The sequence below is a fragment of the Schistocerca piceifrons genome, chromosome 9 (assembly GCF_021461385.2).
Source record: "Schistocerca piceifrons isolate TAMUIC-IGC-003096 chromosome 9, iqSchPice1.1, whole genome shotgun sequence".
Taxonomy (NCBI): domain Eukaryota; kingdom Metazoa; phylum Arthropoda; class Insecta; order Orthoptera; family Acrididae; genus Schistocerca; species Schistocerca piceifrons.
The window spans coordinates 137651916-137667262 of NC_060146.1; the positions used below are offsets into that span (position 1 = coordinate 137651916).

General features: G+C 37.6%; 1 protein-coding gene across 5 annotated transcripts in view; it reads left to right on the forward strand.

Annotated features, from left to right (window-relative positions):
- Positions 1-1014: 1014 nt before the first annotated feature.
- Positions 1015-15347, forward strand: part of LOC124717229 (zinc finger protein 501-like) — a 139642-nt gene continuing 125309 nt past the window's right edge. For 2 of the 5 annotated variants that reach the window (XM_047244028.1, XM_047244029.1), the window contains exon 1: positions 1015-1251. Coding sequence is in view for 3 of the 5 variants with exons in the window: in XM_047244025.1 (XP_047099981.1) it covers positions 1400-1498 (99 nt within the window). In the remaining 2 variants the exon portion in view is untranslated. Of the gene's footprint in view, positions 1252-1338; positions 1499-3407; positions 5696-15347 lie in introns of those variants that run through there. The other 3 variants (XM_047244026.1, XM_047244027.1, XM_047244025.1) reach the window with 2 other exon arrangements.

Here is a 15347-nt window from a genome sequence, read left to right on the forward strand (position 1 = left end):
AAACCGAAGAACAAAATGAAAGGATGTTTACTTCACTATTCCTGCTGAGTAAACAAGTCTCTTTTAAATGAATGTAGGTTCCTAATTTTCTGTATTAGATCTCCATCAAAAGACAGAAGTAATAAATATCTATTCAAGAATGTAGGATTTATTTCTTATAAGCCGGAGTGAAAATGTGTCAAGCTGTAGATTCAAGATAGTTGCATCAATGACATGAAATAGCAGATTGTGAGATTATTTTATCTTTCACGATGTTTTTCAGTTTCGATACCTGTTTAATATTTCGTGGCGCACACTCTGCGTTTGACATCTGAACTTATTTCTGTATGATATAATTTTATCTACATTCCTTTCCACAATTTTATCGCATTTTTCTTCAACTGACTTGAATCTGAATAACTGTCACCTCTAGTATAGCTCGAACTAGGCATTATGCTTTCACAAGTCATACAGAGTCCATACGAACGTAGTTTGCATCTGTTACGTCACTGTGTGCGCAGCGTTTTATCCGCTATTTGACACCATTTACCAAGTGCACGGCTTCGTCGAGTGAGAGCTAGACTAGCGCCAAAGGATGGTCTAGTTATTTTTAGTAAGTTTGTGGATTCTTCGCTTTGAGAAGCTTGTTGGATTTATCCTAATTTTTGTCAGTGTCAAATGTAAAGTCATAAAATTGAGATTGCAATTTAATGATTATATCTGTGACTTACGCAACTTTGATGATTTAAAAGCACACTTGTTGCCGTTTTTCCTTGCTCGTTTGTTTCAGCTTTATTTCAATTTTATTAAATAAACTAATATTTTTACCATTTTGTGAGTGTTATTTAAGTGTGAGACACTGAAAATTTTTCAAAAATATAAAAGGAAAAAATTGGAATAATTAATCGCAAGTATGATCGATTATGTAAAATAAAATTGACGTGAGAGAAATGTTTGCACCACCACAATCGATTAAAAGAATGATGCGATTAATCGATTAATTGCAATTAATCGCGCATACCTGCTGTTGGATCTTCTGTTTACCAACAAAAGTGCGAAATCGAATTGTCATCCAGTGTTTGCTCAACGTTTGTGAAGAGAAGTGACTTGTTGAGAGGAATAACGTGAACTGATTCTCGGAACATTCGTGCTGCAAATGATTACTGTTATAATAACGATAACTGCTGTATGTCTTTATTTATTTGGTCCACGTTACGTGATATTGTCGAGGGAGTTACAGATGTCTGACAAAATTTCCTAATATTTACATTGGTAGGTTATTATGTACAGTACATTGCAACTGCTTCATATAAGATTTCTCTCACCGAAAATTCATGTATTGCACGTATTCATAATCAGCACACAATGTTTCAGGTCTTCTTCTATAGAGTACAGATAGTGATACAGCAATTAAGACCCCATGTCTTTACGAAATTGTTTTCAATATACTTCACACCGTACTTGTTGGGAACTTAGTGTACGTGTGAAGTCCAATTTTGAACCCTTCGCTTTGATAAATGTATGTATTAGCATGTAACACATGCAGCTTTGATGTATTCTGTTGTTTTTGAATGTCACTTTTTCAGCGCTGGGTTGGATTATATGGCATTTTCATTAATTTTACAGCCGCGAGAATATATAAACAAGGCACTGGTAGGATCTTCAGCTTTCTGAAAATGGGTTTTGCAAGATAAATGATCCTCGTGAATCTCCTCTCGATTCTCGGAATGCGAAGATCAGATGAAGAATTATTTCAGAATATCACTCCATATCATAGGTGAAATAGTATGTATTCATAGTATGCAGTTAACGATCCATTTATTTCTCTAGCGTCCACTCTTCATGGGAAGTGATGCTAATAATATAGTGACAAATGAGTAGCATATAAAATATATGCTATACAAGGGCGATGTACTTGAGGACAATATTATGGAAATGGAAGAGGATGTAGATGAAGATGAAATGGGAAATACGATACTGCGTGAAGAGTTTGACAGAGCACTGAAAGACCTGAGTCGAAACAAGGCCCCCGGAGTAGACAATATTCCATTGGAACTACTGACGGCCGTGGGAGAGCCAGTCCTGACAAAACTCTACCATCTGGTGAGCAAGATGTATGAAACAGGCGAAATACCCTCAGACTTCAAGAAGAATATAATAATTCCAATCCCAAAGAAAGCAGGTGTTGACAGATGTGAAAATTACCGAACTATCAGCTTAATAAGTCACAGCTGCAAAATACTAACACGAATTCTTTACAGACGAATGGAAAAACTAGTAGAAGCCAACCTCGGGGAAGATCAGTTTGGATTCCGTAGAAACACTGGAACACGTGAGGCAATACTTACCTTACGACTTATCTTAGAAGAAAGATTAAGGAAAGGCAAACCTAAGTTTCTAGCATTTGTAGACTTAGAGAAAGCTTTTGACAATGTTGACTGGACTACTCTCTTTCAAATTCTAAAGGTGGCAGGGGTAAAATACAGGGAGCGAAAGGCTATTTACAATTTGTACAGAAACCAGATGGCAGTTATAAGAGTCGAGGGACATGAAAGGGAAGCAGTGGTTGGGAAGGGAGTAAGACAGGGTTGTAGCCTCTCCCCGATGTTGTTCAATCTGTATATTGAGCAAGCAGTAAAGGAAACAAAAGAAAAATTCGGAGTAGGTATTAAAATTCATGGAGAAGAAATAAAAACTTTGAGGTTCGCCGATGACATTGTAGTTCTGTCAGAGACAGCAAAGGACTTGGAAGAGCAGTTGAATGGAATGGACAGTGTCTTGAAAGGAGGATATAAGATGAACATCAACAAAAGCAAAACAAGGATAATGGAATGTAGTCTAATTAAGTCGGGTGATGCTGAGGGAATTAGATTAGGAAATGAGACACTTAAAGTAGTAAAGGAGTTTTGCTATTTGGGGAGCAAAATAACTGATGATGCTCGAAGTAGAGAGGATATAAAATGTAGGCTGGCAATGGCAAGGAAAGTGTTTCTGAAGAAGAGAAATTTGTTAACATCCAGTATTGATTTAAGTGTCAGGAAGTCATTTCTGAAAGTATTCGTATGGAGTGTAGCCATGTATGGAAGTGAAACATGGACGATAAATAGTTTTGACAAGAAGAGAATAGAAGCTTTTGAAATGTGGTGCTACAGAAGAATGCTGAAGATTAGATGGGTAGATCACATAACTAATGAGGAAGTATTGAATAGGATTGGGGAGAAGAGAAGTTTGTGGCACAACTTGACCAGAAGAAGGGATCGGCTGGTAGGACATGTTCTGAGGCACCAAGGGATCACCAATTTAGTATTGGAGGGCAGCGTGGAGGGTAAAAATCGTAGGGGGAGACCAAGAGATGAATACACTAAGCAGATTCAGAAGGATATAGGTTGCAGTAGGTACTGGGAGATGAAAAAGCTTGCACAGGATAGAGTAGCATGGAGAGCTGCATCAAACCAGTCTCAGGACTGAAGATCACAACAACAACAACATAAAATTTAACATAATTGCATATTGTATAAAATAACTCATTAAGCAGTATATTGATACTACACTAGTCTGCACAATATTTACATCCATCGTGTAGAAGTATCTCACAAAAATGAACCTTTATAAGCTAAATAGAATAAAGTATCTTGTATTAGCAAGGTTCTGGAAACTTCAGATATGTTAGGAAGGCCCTGTGTTGATCAAAGCACAATTTGTTGTTAATTTATGTGCTCCCACATACGTTTAGGTAATATTGCCCCATCACCATATTTTAGTTAACCACACATACTGTTGTTGTCACTGACTACAATCTTCATTAAAATTGTTACTTCAGTATATTTTTTTTAATTTGCAAATTAGTGTTGCTGGTTGGGGTTTCCCATGGTCAGAACTCTATGAAATATATTTTGGAACATGCACTTTTCTGCTTATTACAGTACAAGAGAGAAAAAACAAGAAACTAAGAAACTCTATTGCTTAAAGGCAAAGTCTGCAAGACCTATTTGCTATTGAAGCAAATATGGACCATAGGAGTGAACTTCTATAAAGAGAGACCACCTGAAGAAGCATATGTAAACTCAACTTAGCAGAGTAGATTAGTTGTGTTTTTATAACGTCACATTTGTTGGGTGATGAACTTGTAATCTCATTACTTCTCATCCTAACCCAAGTCTCAAGCTATGCTACAGCTCATTCTGTAACTATAATCTTCATTCCACAAAATATTGTATATGATATTGAGTGAACGTTGAAATAAACAATGTAGCCTTCCTGTGAATGCTATTCATGGGCTTTGGATGAGATAGTAGTTATTTGTAAGCAGCTGTAATTGTCTTGACTGCTGTCAAGTGAGAGAAAGTTGCTGCCGGTGAGCATGTTGGCCAGACTACCAAAGAGATAAGAGGAGTATGTGAAGTAGTGTCTTCTTCAATAGACACTTTCTTCCTTCTAGGAAATATAGTACCCATCACTATTCACTGACTTGACTGTGTGGTGAGTCAGTGGTAAGTTAGAGACCAGGGACAATTCAGGGTCGGTCTGCTACACCCATACTCCATACCACTTAGTATGAGGTGCTATCCTCCCCTAAACGTGAGATAATATGGCAAACTTCACAAGTCTGGGAGCCTGATTTGTTAGCTAAAAGCATGAGCAAGTGGATAGAAATGTACTAATAATTGACATTTCAAATGTGCTGTGAATAATGCTACCCTTAGGGAAATGGGAGGAAGTAATGTGAAGGATTGACATGTGCACTCATAGTGTGTGCCTCATGGGGGCCTCTTCCAACATGTTGGAGGAGCTGATCCTGAAGGCACTGAGAGAACAGGATGTGGCCAGTGCTGGTTTTCTGCAGATTGTTACACAACAAGTTAGCTCTCTGGCCTGAGCTCCTAGGTCATACTTGGCTCATTCCAGCGACTGGCAGAGAAGGTGGAGAAGACCAGGATTGCTCATGGAGTTTGGATGACACTCATAATCTGTACCATTGTCCTCAGAACTGACTATGTCTCCCTGGTTCTTAGTTAATAGGAGACTTAAACCATAATCTTATAGGGTTGAGAAATGTAGCAAGTCCCTAAACAGGTCATGTGTGCACTATGCAACAGAGACTGCTGCTCAGGTAGCTGACTGCATGTGTGGTACACAGAAGGATTTTTCTGGTATGGTGACTCTCCATGCTGTCCAGATAATGATAGCTGAGGGAAACCCCAACATATTTCTGTAAGACTCAAAGATATCACTGCTACAGATGAGACAATTAAAATCTTAGTGATCAACTGCTGAAGTATTCATGACAAAGTCCTAGATTTTGAAGCAGTAATATAAAGTAATGGAGCTCCCATAATATTAAGTACAAAAAACCTTTGAAAACAAAAAGTTGGACAGCAGTGAGATTTATGGGGTCAATACAAATGTCCTATTCCACCTGTCTCCTTTGACCCATGGTGCAATGGTGGTATGATGTGTGATGTAACTACAGCGCGGTGTTTTTGAGTTAGTTGTGTTTGTAGGTGTTGTGTTGTATTTGATGGTACTCTCTGGTGGTAGATGTGAACGTGCTGAGTTTGTGGTATGGGGTTCATTTGAGTTTTTGTTGTCATCATGCTAATGTGCTTTTGAGTATTGGTAGTTGGTGCGGAACGCGCACATGTGTTCGTGGGGGGAGGGAGGTTGCTCTTGCGTGTGTGGTGGCCAACCTACGTGGTATTGCTGGAGGCTTTTCTTGGTAAGTCATTTTTGTTTTGGTTTTTTTCTATAGTAATTTCGATGTTTTGTCTGTTGTGTGTTTATGGTAGATAAGTTGTTTTAATTCATGTGGTGAATGTGGGGTAAATGGGTTTTTGAGTTGTTGGGATCTTGGTTCCACTTTTCAGTGTTGTGGGTGTTGGTTTTTTTGAGATCGATAGCTGTGGTTGAGCTATATAAGTCAAGGGAAGTGTCCAATTCCACATTTGGGGGTTGTAGGTGTCTGTTTTTTGGTATCAACAGTTGTGTTTGAGCTATATAGATCAAAGGAAATGTCCGATTCCTGTGTTTTTGTTGGTGTAGCAGGATGTTGTACTTCAACATTTTTACATATTTGATTTAGGATGATGTGGTGTTTTTTTATTGCTGTATATTTAGCTTGACCCCACCCTAAACCCCCAATTTTCCGTGGTTGTCCTGTTTGCTTAATTTTATTTTTGGAGCGGGATCTTACTGTGTCATTTTTATTTTTGTTCACATTTATTGGTGCGTGTATGTAGTGACGTCATTATCGCCTTATTCTATGTGCTGGAACTAGCCTTTTCCACCATATTGATGACGTCATGGTTCAAAATAGATGGGTGGATTTGGACTTCTCGGTTGTGCCATAGAGAAGAAACTAAATCCACTGAGATTGAAACAGAAATAGCAAGCAATATTTATTGGGCCACACTCACTAAGAAGAATGGTCATAAACTTATAATTGGATCTTTCTACTGGTCGTCAGTCTTAGTCCTCTGTGAAAATTACACACAGCAGGTAGTTCAGAAAGTCACTCTTCACTTTAGTGTGTTGGAATTGGTGGTGACTAATAGATATGACTACTTTCAACATTTTCACATTGAAATAGGTATAAGTGACCCAGGGGTAATTGCAGCAGTGATGCATTCTAAACACAACACTATAAAATTCACACCGGTGTTTGGGGGTAACTGCATAAATTATTTAGATCTAACCATGAACATCAGTGACTCTATTCATACTTTCAAAATTTGTAGGAAACCTACCACCACAGATATTATAATATTGGTCAGTTCTCAATATTCAGTGACCCATAAACATGCTGCCTTTCATTCAGTTATACATCACCTAATACTGACTCCCATGAGTGAAGACAACTTCCAACTGGAGTTAAGTGCAGTCAAACAATGGCTATCCTCATATCTGTGTGGACTCCATAAAGTGTAAAAAGCAGAAACAACATGTGTACTCTCTTCTTCACCCTGCCATGACCCACCACTTCAAGAATGCAATAAATGGTGAACAATTCCATACTTAGGAAAAATCTCAGTGGATGTAGCCAGAAAGCTGAAATCCAGGAACGTAAAAAAATCATTTTATGTGCACAACACTGTTGGCCATTTTTTTGCCCAATTGTAAAGACAGGTTTGGACAAGAGTGGAATATATAAAATTACTTATAATTGTGGAAAATTCTATATTGGTCAGTCTGACAGTGCAGTACATACCTGCTTGAAGGAATGCCGCGGAAGATGGAAACCTAGAAAAGGAGATTCTGCTTTTGCAGACCACCTGCTTAAAGAAGCCATAGTTACGATGTGAAACTCGAGGTATTACACATCACATCCATAAAGGAAGGGAGATGAACTATCTTGAAATAATGGAAATTAATAAACACATGTCCATCGGCCCAATTAGTACTGAATGACCAGACACAGTTCCCTTACTCGCCACTTCTAACTGCAGACACTGCTCATAATCTCATCCAAGGGCATGTTGTAAATTACCTCCCTTACTCACATGCCCCATTTTCCTTTATTTAATTTCTGTCATTGTGTTAAAAAAATTTTACTTTGTGTAATCACAGCTGCTGTATTCACTTGCTTAATATCACTGTTATATTTTATCTGTTTGTAATGTAGGATCCATTGAAAACAAGATTATTTTGTTCAGCCACGTCTTTGGAATATCTCACCAAATTTTATTGTTCACTTATTTTATTCTATGTGCAACTGTTGTAATTTGTCTGTAGTTCATTAGTTAATGTGTCACATGTTTTATCTTAATTGAATAATCTTATATTGCATTTACACTAAGATAATCCCTCTTATTTGATACCTAATTCTGACATTAACTTTTTTGGTCTTTTGAAATGGAGGTGCTCTGTAGATGCACTAGTTTAAAATATTTGATTCAATAAAATTTCACTGCACCAATGTATCTTTGTATCTTATGATGATGTGACTGCCAAAACTGGTTCGTGTAACAAATAATAAATATTGTAGAACATTACACCAGTGTTGCATGTGTTTCATTGATAAAGTGCAAAGTGCAGCTGAAAGATATAGACAGATTTACACGTTTAGTAAACTGGAAAAAAATGCAGTAGTATCATATTTCATGTAGGATAGTAAAACATTTACCTCTGGAGCAGGAATGTTTAAGAAACTGTGAGTCAGAATATAAGAATAGTTGACCAAACAATGTATAGACATATAACAAGTAAAACAGTTCATGATGGGAAGTGCCCTCTAAGTCTAAAGAAACAGTGACTATTCACTCATTCTTTCATTGACATGTTGTGTTCTGTAAATCCCATCATGAAGGAGAGTGTTCAGCGATGAAGAATCAGTTAAACTATAAAGAAACAGGCACAGCGAGCTACTTATTTAAAGTGTACAGACAACAAATAATGACCAGTGTTAATGTACTTGAACTGTTAATTATGACAATTACTTGTAAATTATATGATACTACATTGACAATTTCAAAAAAATGTATATGTACATACGAAAGTTTTACGCCTTGCTAGCTTTTGGATGAATCTAACAAATAGTGCCGGGATTGGAGTTCAGCAGGTGGACTGGTGTGAGGAGCTGTGTTTGATGAAGTGGGTTGGGTGGATGGATTGGGTTGGGGGAAGAAAAGTGGGGAGTAGGAGGATAGGTTGGGGACGGGAGGGGTATAAGGTGGCTTGGAAGGAGGCAGCAGGTGTATGGATAGGAATGTGACACATGTGTGCCAGAGCCAGTGAGTTCATGTGGCCCAAGATGATGATGACATGGATGTGGAAGTGTGGGTTGGGTTGAGATAAGAGGGCAGAGGAGGTGGAGAATGTTGGGTAGAGGGTGTGGGTGCAGTGAGTTTGCCAGAAGGATTAGAGGAGCAGATGTATTGTGGGGATAGTTCCCATCTGCATGGTTCAGAAAAGTTGGTGCTGCAGGGAGGGTGTGAGATAACATGGGCTGTGAAGCAGCCATTTAACTCAAGCATGTTGTGTTCAGCAATATATTCCCACACTTGGTGGGCAACTCTGTTCTCCACCACAGTTTGGTGGTGGACATTTTTTGGTCGACAGCTTGTTGGTCATCATACCCACATAAAATGCTATGCAGAAATTGCAACAGAGCTGGTATGTGACATGGCTGCTTTCACAGGTGGCACTGCCTCTGGTGATACAGGATGAGCCTATGGCAGGACTGGAATAGGAATTGCTAGGTGAATGAACAGACTGACTCTCGACCATCCGTACCCCATTACTGCCTCAGTCCATACTTTCCGCTGTAGATACCCCTTCCCTATATGCCAACATGTGTCTTTTCTTGGCCTTATTGCTACTGAACCCAGAATGTAGCAAATTAGTGGGTGTGAATGCGGAAGGATTCATTATTATTGCTCTTCATCTTTTTGAGATACTATCCATTCCATTCGCTTGATCTTCCAGATCCTTTGCTGTGTGACAGGATTACAAAATCATCAGCAGACCTTAAAGATTTTCGTGTCTCCTCCCTGTACATTAATTAATTTCCCAAAAATTACCCTGTTTCCATCAATGCTTACTCATTGTACAGACTGAATTATGTTGGTTAGAAGTTACTACCTGCACTTATTCTCTTCTCATTTCCACCTCTCTTTTCACATTCTTCAGCTCCTCTTTCTATACGGGTTGTGGATAACATCTTTGCTTCTTTATTTTGTCATTGAAACTTCAGAATTACACAGAGTGTACTCCAGTCAATGTTTTCAAACTTTTGCTTTACACCTACAAATACTGTGAATGCAGGTTTCTTTCATCACTCCATCTTCAAAGATAAGTCTTGGGGCCAGTATTACTTTGTGTGTTCCTACATTTCTGCAGAACCAAACTGGTTTCCTCTCAGATTAGCTACTGCCCGTTGTGCCATCCTTTTGTAGGCAGTTCATGTTAGTATTGTGCAGCAATGAGTTACTAAACTGATGTTTGCATAATACTCACATTTGTCAACACCTGCTTTCTCTGTAACTGTACAATTGTTACAATTTTTTCTTGATGTCTGGAGGTCTTTCATGTGTCTCAAGGATCTTGCATACCATGTAGAGTAATTTGTTCACTGTTGGTGCTCCTCAAGATCCCAGTTATTCTAAGGGAATGCTATCTGCTCTGGGTGTCTTGTTTAGGTCTTTGAGTACTCTGTCAAATTCTTCTTGCAGTATCACATCTTCCATTTCATCCTCCTCTACTTCCTCTTCGCCTCCTGTACTGTTGTCTTTAAGTTCATTTCCCTCATATAGCCTCTCAATATATATTCCTTCCACCTATCAGCTTTAGTACTGGTTTGTCATCTGAGTTCTTGTTATTCATAAAGCTGCTTCTCTTTTTATTATACCTGCACCTATCTTTCTGATAGTCAAGCATTCATCTAGATCATGGCATATCTGCTCCAGCAGTTCCTGGTTGAAGTTCCGGTCAATTTCATTTTTTAGATGTTTACTTGTTTCAGTTGTGGCAATTTTATATTTTCTCCTTGACTTGGAAACTATTTGACGCCCGTTACCCTCACTATTCGGAGGATGCTAAGTTCACCGGACTTGGACACGATGTGACGTCATTATGACGTATACACGCTACATCGAAAACGATAGAAACCGTATATCGACTATTCGACTTTTGTGAACTTTCGAGAGTTTGTGACAGGGTAGCACTGTGCTCTGCGCCATTCGTTTGTGAACAGTAGACTCCAAAGCTGAACTGAGTATATGATGACCAAACACATTGGTTCTCCGAGTAAGAGACCTTTACTGGTGCCATCTTCTGCAAGCTGCATCCAGCAAAAGTAACGAGACTTCTGCATAGTTTAAGGTATCCGCTCATGTTGTGATGCAATTCGTATTTTGCATAATCTTGTCTTAGCAAATTATACTGCTGACATAAATCACATTGACATGGCCAGGTACATGCTAAAACTATTGTGGTTGTATACATGACATAATATACAGTATGTCTGGTTTATCATACCACCATGGAATGCTTTGACACTGCATTCAATCATTTCATACGTCAATCAGTACTAGACACTAACCTTTGGTTAAGATTACATTGAGAAATCCACTTCCCCTTGTATTTCATCTCCGGTCGACGATTTTTCTTCAGCAATGCCTCATATTTTTCTTTTTAAGTTCGAAATTCAATCATTCTACTCACCAGTCATTACTGGACACTAAGGTACCTTTCTCTGCGGTCCGAGTGTAAAATTACTTGGAATTATGGTTGATAAAAGACTATCTTGGGATGGACATATAAATTACTTAGCTAACGAACTTGCACGAGTTCTCTTTCAGCAATATAAATTAAGAAAAAAAAGTCAGCAAGAGTATGCTGCCACAATCTAATATGTACTGACAAGACCAATTGTATGAAACCATACTAAAATGTTGATATAAATAAATATTATTTTCGGCGTAAGCATTCAGTACAACAATCACACAATCTAATCTGGTCGGGACATAGGAAGACTTCACTTTTTTACGAAACGTGTTGTCCGTGGTGTTTTCAAGGCCACGGTCAGGAATATTTCTATTAATATCCAGCTCTTTTACTTTTATTTTGGAGAAATACATATACGCTGCCACACTGAGCTGTTTTCAGAATCGCACGTGTCAAAACAAACAACTAGCTGACGACAGTTTAGAATCTCGAACGTTCATAAAAGTCGATAGGTGTGTTAATCGACTAAAGCGTATATACGTCATAATGACGTCACATCATATCCAGGTTGGGTGAACTTAGCATCCTCCTCACTATTCACTTTGCAAGCTACTCATCCCTTTTCTATTTTATTTATTTATTTATCTCCCGTGTTTCTGTCAGTCATCTTCTAATTCTCTCTTTTTCAGTGTTAGCCATCTTGAATTGTTTCAATTTATGCAAATCTCCTTGATTTCCTATCTTTTTGCCCAACTTTAGTCTCCATTTCATAACCAATATATTATGAACAGGGTCCACATCCTGTAAAAGTTTCACAGTTTAAAACTTGGTTTTTAAATCTCAGATTGCATAATAGTATGATGGTCTGAAACCTTCCAGTGTCTTGATGTGTTTTCCGTATATAAAACAATATTTCATTGTTCTTAGATAAGTTATCTGCAATGCTTAAAATGAACTCTGTACAAAATAGTAGCAGGTGGCTTTCTCTTTCATTAATTTCTCCTAACATTTCTCATACTATTTTTCTTTCTTTTTTTTCTTAATCTTGCTTCATTATATTACTGTCAACCAGTACAGTTAAATTTATATCTTTCTTGATGTTCTGAATTCCTTGTTTCATCTCATCACATTTGTTTCTCAGTTTCATCATAGACTGCAGATCTAGTAGGCCTTTTATACTTGTACAACTGTAGTGGATTGTAGTTTTCTGTATATATTGCCTTGGGTAGTTGGTTCACGATGCTGTTTATAGCAATTCACTCATTTTTTTAATTTTCTTGCTCATTATTGGACATACTCCCGCCTAACACTTAATAACTTGTCTTTGTACACTCATCTTGGTAGTGTTCTTTGGTTGACGTTGACAAGATATTATGTTATGGTATACATCTAATTTTAAATTTTCAGTTTTGTTTATAAGTAGGTGTTATGCAGTAATGACAACTGTACTGTTTTACTTACTGTTTCCTGACAAGGTTTTCACACATCCTCTCCAGCTGCATTTCATTTAATGTCGGAAAGAAATAAATGGATTTCTGTTGAAAGATACACTGAAATGTGTTCGAGATCTCATCTGGTGATGTTTATTATATATTTTAAATTACAAAAGGTAAAATACTCTCTCTGCCTTTGAGTGTCTTCTGCAGTTGAGTTTCAATTAATGTGTATCATTGTTTTCAATTTGTACATTATAGAATGTATCTCTCCTTTTCTAGTTTTTCTGTTCCTCAAATTCAGTAGAAACAGAATGAAGGATACATAATGTGTCTACCCTATTGCTCTACCTTGGTTTGTGTTTAAGAGGTAAAGTGGGTTGCAAATCACATTTGAAATTTTTCACAGCCAAAAGAGTGACTTCTCATTATCTGTAGAATCTGCTCTCAGATCTATTCCATTCTTAGTGCTGAACTGTTCTGTCAACTCTTACCCTATAGAGCCACCATGTATTCGAAAGTAGCTAATAGATATTGACACTGAACTGACCGTTTGTTTGTATCTTTGATTTTTAACTATGTTTCATGAGAAAATGGAATGTTGTTACTCTTGGGGCTGTAGCACTTAGGGGGATGGTGGAAAATTGTCTTTGACATACTCAGTAGTAAAGTGGTGGGACTGAGTGAACCACTTTCCAAGAAAAATTATACAGACTACCGTTAGACCAAAGAGTGTCAGGACTAGGGAAAGTCATTCATTCAGACACCTTGTTGTAAGAGTCATTGTTGTATAGAATCCGCAAGACTAAAAAAATCCTCCTTTTTGGATTATTCATTTGTTATCGACAAACACTAGATACTTTATGGTTTCTGTTGAAAAATTGCTTTATTTTATGCTGTATCATGGAAGGATTATGTAAGTTATTATTTATCTTTATTCATCCAAGAACCATCTCACAATGATATAGGAACTGTCAAGGTAATACAGTGCAGGTCAACAGCTCAAAATATGCAACACATGTAATACATAAAATGCCTTATGGGGTTAGGACAAGTTGGCAGCTGTGGTCACAATTAAGGAACCATCCACACTTTTGTCTAAGTGATTTAGAGAAACCAAATCAAGATGAGTGAACAGAGAAACTCCACCCTCTTAAATATGAGGTCAGTGTCGTAACAGCTGAACTGCCACATGTCGTTGGCTCCTATTGTGCAATGTTCCCTGATTTACAAATAATTTGTTTCAGGTAACTTGTAATATAAAGCATAAATTTGTTGTTAATTGCAGCACACACTAAGTGCACCAGCTGGTTCCTTCTGAACGGTGTCCCTTGCATCAACTGCAGTCTGGCCAGAAAGCCAACTGTTTGCCCGCATGCATTCAGCTATGCTCTTCAGTCCACCTGAAAAACTGAGTCAGCATCCCCCCATGATGAGTGAAATATTGAACTCTGGAGAATAACAACACATTACTATTATGCATTTTATCTCTTGACACTTGATTTCCCTGTGAAAGCAATAAACCATGATATACTGAAATGTTACATGGTGTTGTAGTTATCCCATTTTATTACTACCCACTACTCTGATTCCTGCAAGTACTCTTTCATTCTGTAGTGTGTATTACTTGTGAAGATTGTTTCAGCTTTTTTTTTTTTTTTTTTAAAAAAAAAAACATGTGCATCTTAACAAGCTTTTTCATTTGCTCTGGCAATTTTTTTCCCTTCAACACCATAACCATAATGCTTAGATATACTAGCGCATTTGACATTCTGTTAAAATATTATGGGTTACATTCATGCCAATTCATGTACAACATTGTATTTAGATAAGAGACTAAAAGAAAACAAGACATAAATAGCTGACAGTTGGTGTTCATATCTAAAAGTGTTGTGTTTGTTTCACAGTCTATAGATTTATCATCTGTGCTAAATATGACAGAGTTATTTCCTCTCTCTAGCTGAAGATATGCATGATATCCCTGTTTAGTCCTATTTGGTATGGGTCCCAATATATGAACAATATTCTAGAATGGTTGCATGAGTGATTTGTGAGCAATCTCCTATGTAAACTGATTGCATTTCCTTAGGATTCTGCCAATAAATCGAAGTTCACCACCTGCTTTCCCCATGAGTGAGCCTGCATGATCATTTGATTTCATATCCTTACAAATCGTTACTCTCAAGTATGTGTTTGACTTGGCTGATTCCAGCTGTGACTCACTAATACGATAGTCTTAGGATAATACGACTTGGCTGACTCCACCTGAGAGCCACTGATATGATAATCGTTGGATAATATATATTTTTTTCATTTTGTGAAGTGCACAATTGTTCTTTTCTGAACATTTAAAGCAAATTGCAAATCTTTGCACCACTTTGAAATTTTATCAAGATCTAACTGAATATTTATGCAACTTCTTTCAGATAGTACTTTACTATAGATAACTGCATCATCTGCAAAATCTCTGGGGGTAATATTAATATCAGACTTTTTGCAGATGATGCGGTTATCTACAGTCAAGTACTGTTTGAAAGAAGCTCCATACATATTCAGTTAGATCTGGACAAGGTTTCAAAATTGTGCAAAGTTTGGCAACTTGCTTTAAATGTTCAGAAATGTAAAACTGTGTGCGTCACAAAATGAGAACTTTGCATCCTATGACTATAATATCAGTGTGCCACAGTTGGAATCAGCCAACTCGTACACATACTTGAGTGTAACCCTTTGTGGGCATATGAACTGAAATAATCACATAGGTTTAGTTGTGGAAGC